At 59.8% G+C, this 13,120-nt stretch overlaps 2 protein-coding genes across 2 annotated transcripts; one reads left to right on the top strand and one right to left on the bottom strand.

The window, feature by feature from the left end:
- Window positions 1–441: 441 nt before the first annotated feature.
- On the bottom strand, window positions 442–8,556 carry LOC34623473. Its single transcript, XM_026334607.1, has 14 exons — window positions 8,332–8,556; window positions 6,935–8,196; window positions 6,468–6,703; window positions 6,120–6,325; window positions 5,846–5,950; window positions 5,466–5,657; window positions 4,576–4,854; window positions 4,316–4,429; window positions 3,549–3,758; window positions 3,068–3,352; window positions 2,728–2,861; window positions 1,453–2,650; window positions 916–989; window positions 442–715 (listed from the first exon to the last, which is right to left on the bottom strand). Exons 1-14 carry the CDS (start codon window positions 8,554–8,556, stop codon window positions 442–444), a joined length of 4,794 nt encoding a protein of 1,597 aa, XP_026190392.1.
- An 816-nt stretch (window positions 8,557–9,372) lies between these two features.
- LOC34623474 (exosome complex component MTR3) lies at window positions 9,373–11,519 on the top strand. Its single transcript, XM_026334608.1, has 8 exons — window positions 9,373–9,529; window positions 9,721–9,799; window positions 9,910–10,012; window positions 10,202–10,322; window positions 10,484–10,572; window positions 10,905–10,973; window positions 11,079–11,204; window positions 11,373–11,519. Exons 1-8 carry the CDS (start codon window positions 9,373–9,375, stop codon window positions 11,517–11,519), a joined length of 891 nt encoding a protein of 296 aa, XP_026190393.1.
- Window positions 11,520–13,120: the final 1,601 nt, after the last annotated feature.

Raw genomic sequence — 13,120 nt, forward strand, 5'->3', positions numbered from 1 at the left:
CGAGAGAAGGCGTTTCTCTTCTGGCACTGGACTGTTCGGTGCTCTGCAGATTCCTCGAGCTGTGCCTTATGGCGCGCAGCCAGAGAGCATAGGAGCTTGCTGCCGCTCACCTTGGCAGTCTGGAGGCTGGCTTGCAACACTCATCCAGACCTGAGCCCCCGTCCTCATTTTTCACCAACTCGCTCAGCTTCTTCAAAGGGCGCATTGCATCTGGTGGACCTCTGCTGCTTCGACTGCGTGTTGAGCTGGCGCATGCTCGCCTTGTGCGCCTATATACACGAATGAGACCCATTGCCGTCCTCTCGACGCATGCCCCTCGTTTTCCGAGACCTCGGGGGCTTCGAGTCGTTCGTGGGAGCAGCCAGAGCACACCTCTTATTTAGGGGATCGGCTTTTTTGTCTTTTGTGCAACTCGCAGAGACCGTCCTTCTTAGGGTTCCCTCACTCTACCTCTAATGGCCCTTTAACCGTACTATGGCCCATCCCTCCTACCCCACCCTTATTCTTGCAGGAACGGGCGAGTCGGCAGCAAAATGCGTTCTTGCTAAGCACTGCTTTAGGACAGACTCGCATGAGGTTTGCCCTAAAAGGTGCTGAATTTATTAGTGCTCGGAGGGCGAAGAGAGGCCCCGCACCCCCGCTTCGCCAGCCACAATCCCATTGAGCCATCCAAAGACAGCCGGGCCTCACAGTCACAAAATTCCTTTCAGTTCGCCTCGTTCACACGCACTAACAAAGCGGGCAGACAAAGTAGGCACTCACGACGCCGAGTAGCGCGCTTGCATAGCGGTGTAGCTCGCTAGGTACCCATGTAACTGGCCATAGTTTCACAGGGTTCTCACCCAGCAAGAGGCACAAACGAGGTAGCATTTAGTGTGATCCTTTTTTCGAGGCCTTTTTCGATGACGTTGCTGCTGTCCGTTTTGGAGTCTTTGAGCCCTTCTTGCTTCCCTCCTTTTGCTGCGGTTCTGGCGTCTTTGTTTGTGCGGCTCTTCTGCACCGTGTGGAATTTCTGTTAGAGGAAGTAGGACCCTCGTTCGCCTCAATGGAAGGCTGGGGGCTGTGCTGTGGAGCGGGTACCCCGCGAGGCTGAGAGTTCTGCGAGAAGGAGCCCTCTTCACTGGGATGAACGAGATTCCCCAATCCTTCCGCCGATGGCACTGCTGCTACCGTTGCAGCAGCTGCGTTTGCTCGTGTTTGTGCGGCTGAGGTTTCTGACGGATTTTGTGGGATGGGAGGAGAGACGCGTCCAGGAGACCCTTTACGAGCGACAGAGTTTCCGTTGAAGGCGAACACAGGAGTAGTTGAAGGGCGCCTCCTTGGGGTGGGGGGGGCGTTTGCTGCGTGCCGCGGTTTTTTGGGGGTCCCCTGCTCGACGTCCCTCGTGGGCTGCCTCTTCTGCGGAGTCGAGGAGACTTCGCGCGAGGATCCGTTTGACACTGGGAACGCAACGTGGCTTCCCTCCGCCTGCTGGTCCTGCTGCTGCTGCTGCTGCTGCTGCTGGTGTTGCTGTTGTAGTTGCTGGTGTTGCTCCTGCGGCGGCACCACGAAGAACTGCTGCAGGGGCAGCAACCTACGAGTTCTGAGGCACTCGAGCACCCAGCTGGTTTTGACAAGCGGGATCGCCTCTAGACCTGGTACTAGGACCCTCAGCTTCCCAATGCTCACCCTGTAAGTGCCACTCTTCATGCAGAACCGCGGCGGATTGGATCGAGGGCCCCATGACTGACTCCAGGGGCACCGGTGGTGCAGTGCGAGGTTGGCTCGACACGCACTCGAGGGGCCTCCACGCGTGGAGGAGCGCAGTGGGGAGGAGGGGCCCCCTCTCGAGGGGGAAGACGCGGCCCTCAACGGAGAGGACGAAGCTTTGAGGGGTGAGCAGGAATTCTTCCTTGGAGAGAAAGGCCCTGAAGAAAGTTGGGGGCCCCTAAGTGCTGCCGTCCGAAGAGGCGTGCGCGGAGCCTCTTTGTCACCGAAGGGAAATCGCGTGCTTGCCGCAGATTCGAGAGATTTACCCTCTGGGGCCCTCAAGGGATGTGACGGGCGAGGCTGCATCCGGCGGAAGGGGCTGGCCGTCGAGGAGTCCCCTGCGGCAGATCTCCGGGATTCCCTTAAGGGCGATTCCGAAGGGGAGTGGTGCAGGCGGGAAGAGAGAAGCGCAGGCTTGACACTGAGGTTTTGAGTGGCGGGGGGCCCCCCAGGGCCCTCCCCGGGCGTGGGGGGTTTCCTGGAAGTCAGAGGGGCCCCCGGGGATAGCCGGGGGAGGAGGGCTGGGGAGCTTCCAAGGGCCTCGTCTGCGAGGTTCTCGGGAGTAAGTGAGTCGGGCGCGAGAACAACCGCAAAGACAGCCATTTGCTGCATCTCCAATGGCGCTCTTGCAGGGTCTAAGCCGAAAGAGGCCAGAAGCGCAAGGAGGCCCTTGAGGACTGCGTGCGGGGAGAGGGAGGGCAATACGTGAATAGAAACTCCCCAAACCGTTTCTAGCTCGTCCCTTGGCACGGCGAGCGCAGCGAGTGCTTCGTGCGTGGCTAGGAGAAACCAGCCAAACAGGGGGAGTCCCCACGGCTCCTGCATAACACATGTAGACGCATGCATGAACCGAGCGCATGGCCCCCCGTCTGACTTGTTTCCAGCCCCTGCATCTCGCCGCCTTCTTGGGAGGAGAAGGGGGAGGGGGAGGCGCGCCTTACTTTGAGAAGTTTATCGTGTTTAGGCAGCAGCCGCAGCTTCTCAGGGAGGACAGGGGCCTCAAGCGGCACGAGGCTGTCAACAGGAGCAGGGGGTTCCCCTGCCCAGCAGCAAGGAGGGAGGCCCTCAACCTGCAGATGGAAGGGCAGCGCGGAGGCTGGATTCACGACGCCCTGAGGGGAGGCAGCGAAGGAGCCATGCACACGGAGAAAAGGTTACTGGCACGACGGTGTTGTACCAAGCTGCTGAGCTGGCTGCGGCGAGGCGGAAGAGGTGAAAATTTGTCAAGGGCTGCAGAGGCAGGAGGGTGCTGAGAGCCGAGGGAGAAGACGCCTTTGGCCCAGGCGAGGAGAGCGTCAAAGGCAGATTTGATTGGCACCTCATGAAGGCACTTGTATGCCCACGCCGCAGTCACAAAGTGGACGGTTAGCGTCCCCTGGCGGGGCCTCCTTTGCATCTCGAGGAGGGCCTTCATGTGGCTTGCCGCAGCAGCGCTCTCCTCGGGATCCTCCAGCACAACGGCGTAGACTTCAATGGCGGCAGCAGGAGACGCTGCGGCAGCAGCAACTGCGCCAGAGGCTGAAAGACAAGCGGAGGGCCTTCTGGTGAGAGCCGCCTCCTCCAGAGCGATGCGAATCACGGATCCCAAAGATACAGCCACCCCCTGACTGCGCAGACACGAAAACGCAGGCACTTCTCTATGCAGAGCGACGACAAGTCGAAGAGGGGGTGCGGCCCAGCAACTCCAAGGCAGCAACGCACCTGCCGAATACTGCAGCCTCCTCTGCTTCTCCAGCGATGAGGCAGATGAGGGTTTCTACGGCCTGGGGGCCCTTGCAAGGCCCCTCCAGAAGGCCTCCTGCTGCAGCAGCGGAGGGGGCCCCCTTGATTGGGAATGCCCCCTCCCGTTTCCTGGTTTTAAGGGCGGCGAGTGAACGGAGCCAAGCAGGCCTCAAGGGAGGCGCCAAGTCAGCATCGAATGGGGGAGGTGCACCATGCTTTGCGACAAAGCGGAAGAACACAGGTGCGACCATGCACTCCACGGGGGCCTGCTGCAGCAACAGGCTATGCTGCGCGTCGCTCGCAAGAGAAACATCCACAAGATGCACTGGATACGGCCACTGCCGCTGCTGCTGTTGCTGCTGAAGGGGCATTGGCGTCAAGCAAGCAGCCGAAGCAGCAGCTGTTCGGGCGCACAAGACGGGGGAAGCAGGGGAGAGCAGGGGAGACGCGGGGGGGGGAGCAGCTAGCCATAGGGAAACGGTGGTATCCACGCGCGGCCAAAAAGACACAAACGCACCTCTCGCCTCCCAGCAGCAAATCTATGGGCCGTCAGCGGGATGCACAGACGCATGGAGGCGGCATGGCGCCTTCCCTCGCCGACGCCTCCTCCAGAGGGGCCCCCGGGGGCCTCGGAGGGGGCCCCGGAGGGATCAGCGCGCCTCCTGTTGGCTGCTGCGAGTGCCTGGAGGGCTCTCCTTTCCGTTACGCACCGACGCCTCAACTGAAGCGGCAGCAGCATCGCACCATCATTCCTTCCCAACCAAGGGTGAGGCGCTCCTCTGCGCGGAAACGCGCGGCTAAGCACTGCCCCGAAAGCGAAAGTGCAAGGGCCTTCGTAGCTCACTGGTGGCGGCATTTGTTCTACGACGTCAGGCTGGCAGCAGTAAAAGAAGGCAGGATCTCCGAGACTCTCCACGGGGCCTTTACTGCCCTCGTATGTCAAGCAGAGCAAGGACTGCTGCGGTCCGTGTGTGCCTGCTGCATCCAGCAAGCGCATATCCCCCCCGCCACACACACATCACTTCTCGGTGCATCTGAAGCCGTGGTTGGAGCACGTCCCACACGCGGAGTTACAGATGCTTCCGCTGCCACTTAGAGACTGACACGGAGGCATGCCGCAGCAGCAGGAGCAGCGAGGACGGCGGGCAACACACCCCATACAGACGCTGCTGGCCTCGAAAGCTCAAGTTCGCACGTACCCGCTGCAGCAGTGGCAGCAGCAGCTCTCGCTGCAGCTCGCTGCTGCTCTTTGAGCTGCGCCTCTCGGGTCGCCTTTGCTGCGAGGCCCCAAAGGGCCTCTGGCACAAGCGCTCTGAGGGTGGAAAAGGTATCCTCGCGCCGCGCGGCAAGGGCCCCCCCAAAGCTCTGGAAGTGCCGCCACAGCTGCAAACAAGAAGCAAATGACGCACACAAGGCGGAAGCACAGCGACGCCGTTGAGGCATCAGGAAACAGAGTCCTACAAAACTATGCAAAAGGGGGGCTGCCCGCAGGGGGGCCCCCTCCCTCGACGCGCGCAGACACAAACAAACACAGACACGCACATACACACACACACAAACACACACACATACACATACACACACACACAAACACACACACATACACATACACACACACACAAACACACACACACAAACACACAAGAACATACACACACATACATACAAACAAACATACACACAAACACATACACACAAACACACAAAAACACACACACATGCACACATACAAACACACATACACATACAAACAAACATACACACAAACACATACACACAAACACACAAAAACACACACACATACACACATACCCACCCACACACAAAAACACACACATACACACACACATACAGACACAGGTAACCACACAAACACAAGCCCAACGTCCAGAAAGCGAGGCTCTTCACGGCAGACAAGCATGCGCAAAGCTTTTCTGTTGGGGCGAGGATATTTGGAATATTGGAGTTTGGTTGGTGGGGGCCTTCCTTCGGACCTTTTCGCCTGGGAAGCAGAGTGCGAGGCCCTGCTCGTAGAAGGGGGCCCCCCTATGCGGCTGTCTGCAGTAATCCCAAAAGAGGGAACAGTCGCTTAGGGAGCCGGACTCTGCCAGTGCCTTTGTAGCATTGAGAAGTTCTCGCTGGCTTTGAGGCAGCATCAGCCCCCTGATGCGCAGGCGCTTGGTGCTCTGAGGCACATCAATGCCACCGTGCAAAAAGAACTGCCATCACCTCGAGTATGGCAGTTGCAGGGCAGCCAAAGGGGGCCTCGCGCGAAGTCTTCCTTCTATCCTACCCCACCCATTTCATAGTACCACTCCTTGACAAGCGCCTCCAAAATCAGAGGATAGGCCCCTGGCGGCCCTTAGTTGCTCACCTTCGAAAGGCCTCCTTCGAGAGCGATGGCTGTGTCTGAGAAAGAAACTCGGCAGTCCATGACGCGAGCCCCCCGCACTCTGAAGTTTGAAACCACCATGTACACCTGAAAAGCAGAAACAGCGAGAACAACGACATCAGCAGATTTCCAAATGAGCGCCTTCGTTGGCGGGGAAATAAGGCTCGAAGCACCGCCTATGACGGGGTCGCGGGAGGCAGAAGAGACCCTCTGCAAGAGGCTCTGGAAATCTGGAGCGGCGTTGCGAGCGTCTTGCCTGCAGAGAAGCCCCCAAAGCCCTCCTTCCAGTGAGCTCGAATGCCTTGGCCTCCGCTGAAGTGTGTGCTGCTGCGGCTGCAACGAAAGAATTGAACGTTGAAGGGGCGACGGGGGCCCTAGCCGAAGGAGTTGCTCCCTGAAGCTCTGCGTGAGGCGTCACGAAAGCCTTCAGCAGCTTCAGCAAGGCTCTAGCCTGACGCCGTCCTGCATGCATGCAGGAAGTCTGGAGAGCCCCAACGCTTCCTCAGAGACCCCACCCGGAGGCTGTGCCCCCGCAAGACTCAGTGCAGAGGGCCCCCAACCCGCGTGTTTGTGTTTGGAGGCCCCACCCTCGCTGTGTCCTCACCCTCGAAGACGAAGCAGTGAAGCGAAAATGTGGGGCCCATTCGGAGGAGCTCGTTGAGGGCCCTCCCCTCCTCGCCCGTGCCGGAAGAAGCCGCCCCGCCGGGGGCCTCGAGGGGGGGCCCCCCGGCAGAGAGGGCCCTTTTGCGTCGGGCCTCCTGCTGCTGTCGGCGCGCGGCGAAGAAGCCCTTGGGAAACTCCGCCTTGAGGACCTCTTCTTCGTGCTTCATCAGGAAGGCGCTGAGCATCCAGCGGCAGCCAGACCGCCCAGCAAACCGCGCACGCCACAAGGCCAAGTCTTGAGAGTAGACAGAGAAGGAGAGCCAAGGGAGGTGCGCACGAGGGAGCGCGCGAACCGCCGAAGCGCAAGCAGAAGGGACCCCTCCCCCTTCCCCTCCATTCTCTCCCCGAAGGCGAGGCCGCCTCAGAGCAGCTAGGCAGGCAGCTAGACAGCGAGACGACGGGCCTTACCGGAAGTCGGAGGAGACGCGAGTGAGGACTACGCGGTTGTTGGCGAGGATCCCCGAGAAGTGATTCGCACTGACCGCCGCCTGCCGCTCGTCACAAGAGACATCGTGCAGCTGCACGACGGCATCTAACAGCCCCAATAACAAAGCGCGGGGCCCGTCACTTCCTCTCTCGATCGAGCCGCCCGCGCCGCGACTGCTGCGGCTTGGGGAGGCGGTCGTCCTCGGAAAAGTGCCTTCCTGCTGGTGTTGAGGCTGCGGCAGGTTCTGCTGCTGAGGCAGCAGTTTTACAGCCGCAAGCGGCCCAGACTTCGTGTGAGACGCTGCGGAGCTCGTAGGATCCTTCTGTCCTAGGGCCCTCGGGATCAGCATTCTCACGGCAGTCGCCGTCGCGGGGGGCGGTGCTTCCAACAAGAAGTAGGTGAGGGCCCTCTTGATGGCTGCGGCAGCCTCAACAGCAGCGCGCTGCTTGAGGCTTCGACTCTCGCAAACCAAGAACCCCCCTATTTCGCCTGCGCCGGGAGGCCCCTCGGGCGAGGGCCCCGCTCTGCCAGACTCCAGGAGGGCACAGACACAATCGCTGCCGACTTCGGGGGCCCCCGGGGGCCCTTCCCCCGGTGGCCTCTCCTTTGCGTTGGAGGGCATGCACGCTAGAGCAAGAGGCAGGGCCGCCTCCACGTCGCTCTGCTCCTCCGCCTTCCCAGCGGCTCTGCCTCCAGGAGGGCCCCCTGCCCCCCGCGCGCCATCGGGGCCCCCGTTCCCCAGAAGCAAGTGCACTCCGAAGGGACTCAAGAGCCTCCTCGCCTCCTGGAATGCACGGCAGCGTTCGCAGTCGCTACAGTCGCAAACGCCTCCAGAAGCGCCTCCCCGTCCCTCATGGACGCCTTGCTCTCCCAGTCGAGGCGTCGACAGCTGCTCGCGTCTGCTTCTAGAGGCCGCAGAAGAACCTGCGATCTGTCTGGCGGGGCCCCTGCCCCGGGATTCGCCATAGGCGTCCTCGTGCGGGGCCCCTTGGGGGCCCCCAAGGGGGCCCTTCCCGCCGCCCTTCACCTGATAACCGTGCGGGTGCTTGAGGGCGAGGCGCACCTCTGCAGGCAATTGGGAGTTCCCGGAGTACTCCAGCACAACTCTTTCGCAGAGAAAAATGCCCTTGCTCACCTCCGCCGGCGTCGGCGCTCTCGGAAAAGCTCCAAAGGCTGGATCGGAGGCTTCGAAGGAGGCCTCGAAAGCCGTCCCGGGAGGCCCTTCGAGAGGAGGGGCGCACACCTGTGAAGAGGGCGGCGAGGGCAGCAGGAAAGACTGCGAATGGGGGCCCTCTTGGGAGTACGGGGGAGAAGAGAGCCCCAGGAAAGAAGAGGCAGGCTGCAGATCCCCTAAGGCCGAAAAGCTGGGGGCCCCTACCGTAGGAGGGCCATACAATGTGGTGGCAGAATAGGGCTCCAGGGGCCCCTGCGAGAGGGAAGCCTGCTCCGAGGGATGGTGGCCCCAAAAGGCCTCCCCTGCAAATAAAGGGATTGTTGACGAGGCGCCACGCCTGACATCCTCCACGGGAGCCGGCTCGGGGAACCCGAGGAATTCTGCAGCCTCCTCCGTCGGGGCCCCTGCCGGTTCTGCGACCTTCCCCATGAAGGGGGGCCCTCGCTCTCGAGCCGCCCACACGCGCTTCGCAGGGTGCAGAGCCTCGCACCTGCACCCTAGCGGAGGTTCCAGCAGAGGCGCCCTGGTGTGGGGGTCCCTTACCCCTAGGGGGGCAGGAGGGGACTCTTTAGGTCCCCTGGGGGAGAAGCGGGACTAGAGCCGGAAAATACGGCCTCCGCTCGCTCAAAGCTGTCTGCCTGTCAAGAGATGAGGCAGCCAGAAGAGGAAAGGCGTTCGGAAAAACGTGGAGGAGTGCCCTGGGCCCCCAAGGTCGGCGGCGAGGGCCCCCCGGTGGCAACACCCCACGGGTGACAAGCCCCCAGGGAGGGCCTGAAGGGGTAGCAAATAGACACGGCGGGCTTTGTTCTCCTTATAAATTCATAAAAGAAGCTGCCAGTCGCAGCTGGGAGTCGGGAGCCAAGAATTTTGCCGCGAGGGGGGAGGGCAGTGGGTGTCGCTTGAGTGGGTGGCGTGGGGGCCCCAGAGGGTGGCGGGGGTCGCACAGCCCGTGGGGCTCGGGAGGGGGCTCAGGGGCCCCCCCTCTATGGGTTGTAGAGCGCCTCCTTATGATTGTTCTGCGGCATATCTTGCAAGGTTTTTCCTTTAATGGTATGTTGCGAACTGCGCTTTGGGAATTCAGAGGGAGCAAGAGTCTCTGGGGCTCCTTTGAGCTGAGCATCTCAGCTGCATCGGCCCTTCCAAGCGGTCCCGTTTGGTCTTCGTGGGCCCTTGCGTGCCCTTTCGCCGCCTCTTCCTCGCGCTGTTGCTTCTGCCTGTGCCTCACGTCTGGTGGCGCCGAGCGCGATGTCCTCGGGACTGGATGCCACTTCCTTCTCGCCCTCCTGCGGGAGCAGCCTCTCCCTCTTGCCGCCTCAGGAGAGGCGGAAGAGGAAAGGGACACAGCCCTTTTTGCAGGGCAGGCGCAGAGATGGCCGACTCCCCGAGGAAGTTAGACCCATGCGTGCGCCACCTTGGAGAAGCGCGAGCCCTCCCGAACGATCCTCACGGAGTTTTCTGCACCCTAGGCCATCTAAGATATCCTCTCCTCTTCACTGTGTGTGGCCTCGCAAAGGGGCTCCGGGTGAAGGAGGGCGGCTGCAGGCTCCGCAGCGTTCAGTGCATGCCACCTCCTCTGTGCCTCTTGCGCTGCAGACGTTCAGACGCTGTCCCTTGGCAGCGCCTCAGGCTCGGCCTTCGTCTCACTTGGGAATACAAAAGTTTACTGCGCCATGTACGCCTTCCGCGGGCACCAGGCGCCCCGTTTCCGCGGCTCTGTCCTGCAGGACCTAGAGTCGTGCATGCACAACGCGAGGTGGTGGGTGTGCATGCATGCATGCGCAGCTTCGGACCGCGTTCGGCCGGACGGAGCGATCTGCAGGACCGCGGCTTCATCAAAGTAGACTACAGAGGCTCTCCATTTTTCAATAAAAAGGCGGAGGACGGGGTGCGTGGAGGCTTGCAGTGGTCGTCGCTGCCACTGGGCGAAAGCGTGCGCTGTCGGCCTGCGTCGACATATGTGTGAACTTGGCTGTCTACGTCCCTATAGCTCTTCTGTAGGGCGCTACGTCAGTCGGCTACATGCGTGCTCTCTGAGCAGGCGGCTAACGGCGGTGGTCTGTGTTGTGTGGCGTAGAGTGGGAGCACGGAGCAGAGTGCCATGCTGCTGCATCAGGCCCTAGACAGCGCCGTTCAGCTCCAGCGCTACCCTAAATCCATCATTGAGGTTTGTGTCATGGTTCTGGAGGACGATGGAGGTGCGTTTACGCGGGGAAAGGGGAGGGGGGAGGTGCGTTGCGGCATGCGCGTGCGCTCAGCCTGGCAGGTGGTGGGCCTTTCGGGAGGCTTTCCTTCTACGTGTCGGGGCTGCATGCAACTCAACTGCTGTTGCTTGCTGTGTGCGTGTGAGGCTCCGCAGGGGCCCTTCCGGCTGCTATCACCTGCGCCGGTTTGGCCTTGGCGGACGCGGGTGTCGAGCTCTATGACCTGGTTACTGGAGCATCCGCGGTGAGGGGGGAGGGGAGGGGATGGGGTGTGTGTCTGTGTCTGTGTAGCTTAGAAAAAGTTATTTTGGGCAGAGAGAAGCTGGTGTCTACATAGCGTGCTGCAGCGCACCCGGGGAGGACAGGGGGGCAGCGGAGGGTGGGAAGGGGGAGGAGAAGGGGGCACGCTTCGCAAGCTGCCGTCCATAGGGACTGCTACGGAGGGGAAAGCAAAAGTCAGGCAGGGGTCGTCAGATGGAAACGCGGCAGGGAGGGTGAAGGGAGGCCGCCTACCAGGGCTCTTGTGGAGGGAATCAAGGAAAGGGGCTCTTGCAGCTGCTGCTGCGGTATCTGCAGTACGCATTCAGCTACAAGGATGAGTCCGGTGCAACGCGGCAAGCCATTTGCTTGGATCTGGATGCATCAGTAAGCACCTCATGGCGGGCGGCTGAGGCGGGGGCAGAGGAAGGCCCTCCGTTCTTCGTTTCCCGTGACATTCCAAATCTTTGCGCTGGCACGCTCTGTCCGCAGGAATATGCAGCGTACAAAGACTACCCCGACTTTACGGCAATTCACTTTGGCTTCTGCCCAGCCCTCTCGTCAATCTGCTGCCTGCAGTGTAGGGGGCCTCTCATCGGGGGCACTTCCGGTGAACAGGTAGGCCTTTGGAGCTGCTGCATCCCGCGCTGGCTGGCTCCGAAGCTTCGGGGTTTAGAAGATGGCGGCAGAACTAGGCTGCGAGGGGGCTTTGTTTTTCTTGCTCGCTCAGCGCTGCATGCGGTGGATGCTCCTTTTCTTTGCATGCGACCTCCTCATTCTCCGCAGCTCTTCAGCCTCTGCGAGGCCGTCTGCACGGCGATAGGCATGGAGGTTCGCCGTTGCCTGCAGAGCGCCTTCGCCATCAAGGAACAAAAAACTATTTTGGATGTTTCGCAGAAAAGGGCCACAGCCGAGGGCAGCGCTTCTCCCTGACAGTCGTTTTCTCTCCGTTCCCGTGCATACCCTCGCAGAATCGCCTGTCGCAATAGAGCCTGCGGGATCGTGTGCAGGAAGGGCCTTTCAGAGAACCTCCGGTTTGTATTCCGCCTAGAGGCGCAGTTTAGAGGGGGCTCTTTAAAAAGCCTTCGTCAGCCTCCAGCGGGGGTTGTGGAAACCTCTTAAGAGGCTACTGCGGGAATGATCGTGTGACGCAACGCATTCCTCCCCCCCCCGCGACAGCTGTTTTTTTGTCGAAAACTTGCATTTCAAAAGCGGCTACCCTGCCTTCTGCTGTAGCGGCACGCTCTATCTTGCCACCCACTGTATAAGTGGTTCAAGTCGCAGGCTAGACCACAGTGGTATGGGCTGCTTCAGAATGCAGGTGAAGCGACTGCGTGCACAGAAGCCTTGGGGTTAGATGTAGGATGTTGAATTTCTGCTGATTCTTTAAAAACTGAGGCGAATCTGTATCGGAACGCCGTCCAGTACCCTTTAGCATGCTCCTGAATCTTCTGCATGCATTCGATCAATTTTTAGTAATTCCTCCCCTTCCTCAGCCGGTAGTTTCTCTTATGCGGGCTCCGCTGATAGGGAAGGCTCTGCAGCAGTGGCGCTGCTGGGCGACTCCGCTTCCCTGAGGGGCAGAATCAGACACAAGAGGGAGCAGTACACGCGGCAGCGTCACACTCACGTTACATCGCGTTCTAGTCGACTCAGTGCGGCATCAACATCTCCTGCGTCATATTCCCTTTATGAGCGAAACGCCTCCGGATCAGAGTTTGACGACCTACCCATTGTATTTAATTGGGGCATTTCAGAAACCAAGTGCAGTCCTTGGGCTCGGGTGTACAACTTTTCGATTGCCTGCTTGATCTCGGGAAAGTCCTGAAAGCAGAAACACGCATGAGTCATGAAGAAACTTGCAAAAGGAGACACTCTAATCCCCTAGAACGCGACTGGAGACAGAATCATGGCATGCGTGAAGGAAGCGGCGGAAGAGCTGAGGGATGTGAGGCACAGAGGACGACTTGGCATCAAGCCCAGCAGAACAGGGAATTACCAGCGGCAGTTCCCCGCCGTTTTCCGCTTGTGTTGACTCCGGCTAAGACAAAATATGAGCTACTTATATGGGAAATAAGCTTGATTACTGGTATTCTTACGTCTTCTCCATTGTTATCCTCTACGAATGGGATGATCAGGGATTTCAAACTGCTTTTTCGTGCAGTCTTGCATCTAGCCTACCTTGCAAGAGTCTAGCGTGCGCCGAATCCTGATGTCTGAAACGCCTTCTTTTCACAGCTAAAAGAAAAGTTATGGCCGTTTACTACCCAAAGTCTCTTAGGAGTATCTGAAATCCCCCAACCTCCTGGTGACTTCTGGCGTAACTCATGGGGGCTATGGCGGGAATCCGCGCCAAGAGGAAGAAGAAAACAGAAAAGGGAAGCAAATATGGGGGCTTTCATAATCATTGTTGCAAACGATGGTAAGGACAGAAAAGAAAAACAAATATACATCGATATTTCCAAACGGCTCAGGCTATTGCATTCCCGTCGTGCTGGGGTGTACCAGCGAGCAAATGCTCTTGTAGTGGAACA

Source organism: Cyclospora cayetanensis, unplaced genomic scaffold (genome assembly GCF_002999335.1).
Source record: "Cyclospora cayetanensis isolate NF1_C8 unplaced genomic scaffold, CcayRef3 CcayRef3_contig_46, whole genome shotgun sequence".
NCBI classification, from domain to species: domain Eukaryota; phylum Apicomplexa; class Conoidasida; order Eucoccidiorida; family Eimeriidae; genus Cyclospora; species Cyclospora cayetanensis.

What these genes read in the sequence shown, in the direction of transcription:
- LOC34623474 (XM_026334608.1), top strand. Translation starts at nt 9,373, where the DNA reads ATGTCCTCGGGACTGGATGCCACTTCCTTCTCGCCCTCCTGCGGGAGC. An exon ending in TGGTTACTGGAGCATCCGCG is followed by an intron (nt 10,573 to 10,904) that starts GTGAGGGGGGAG and finishes CGGTATCTGCAG; the next exon opens with TACGCATTCAGCTACAAGGA. An exon ending in GGGGCACTTCCGGTGAACAG is followed by an intron (nt 11,205 to 11,372) that starts GTAGGCCTTTGG and finishes CATTCTCCGCAG; the next exon opens with CTCTTCAGCCTCTGCGAGGC.
- LOC34623473 (XM_026334607.1), bottom strand. Translation starts at nt 8,556, where the DNA reads ATGGGGAAGGTCGCAGAACCGGCAGGGGCCCCGACGGAGGAGGCTGCA. An exon ending in TCACTGCTTCGTCTTCGAGG is followed by an intron (nt 6,326 to 6,467) that starts GTGAGGACACAG and finishes GCATGCATGCAG; the next exon opens with GACGGCGTCAGGCTAGAGCC. An exon ending in CATACAAGTGCCTTCATGAG is followed by an intron (nt 2,862 to 3,067) that starts GTGCCAATCAAA and finishes GCCTCCCCTCAG; the next exon opens with GGCGTCGTGAATCCAGCCTC.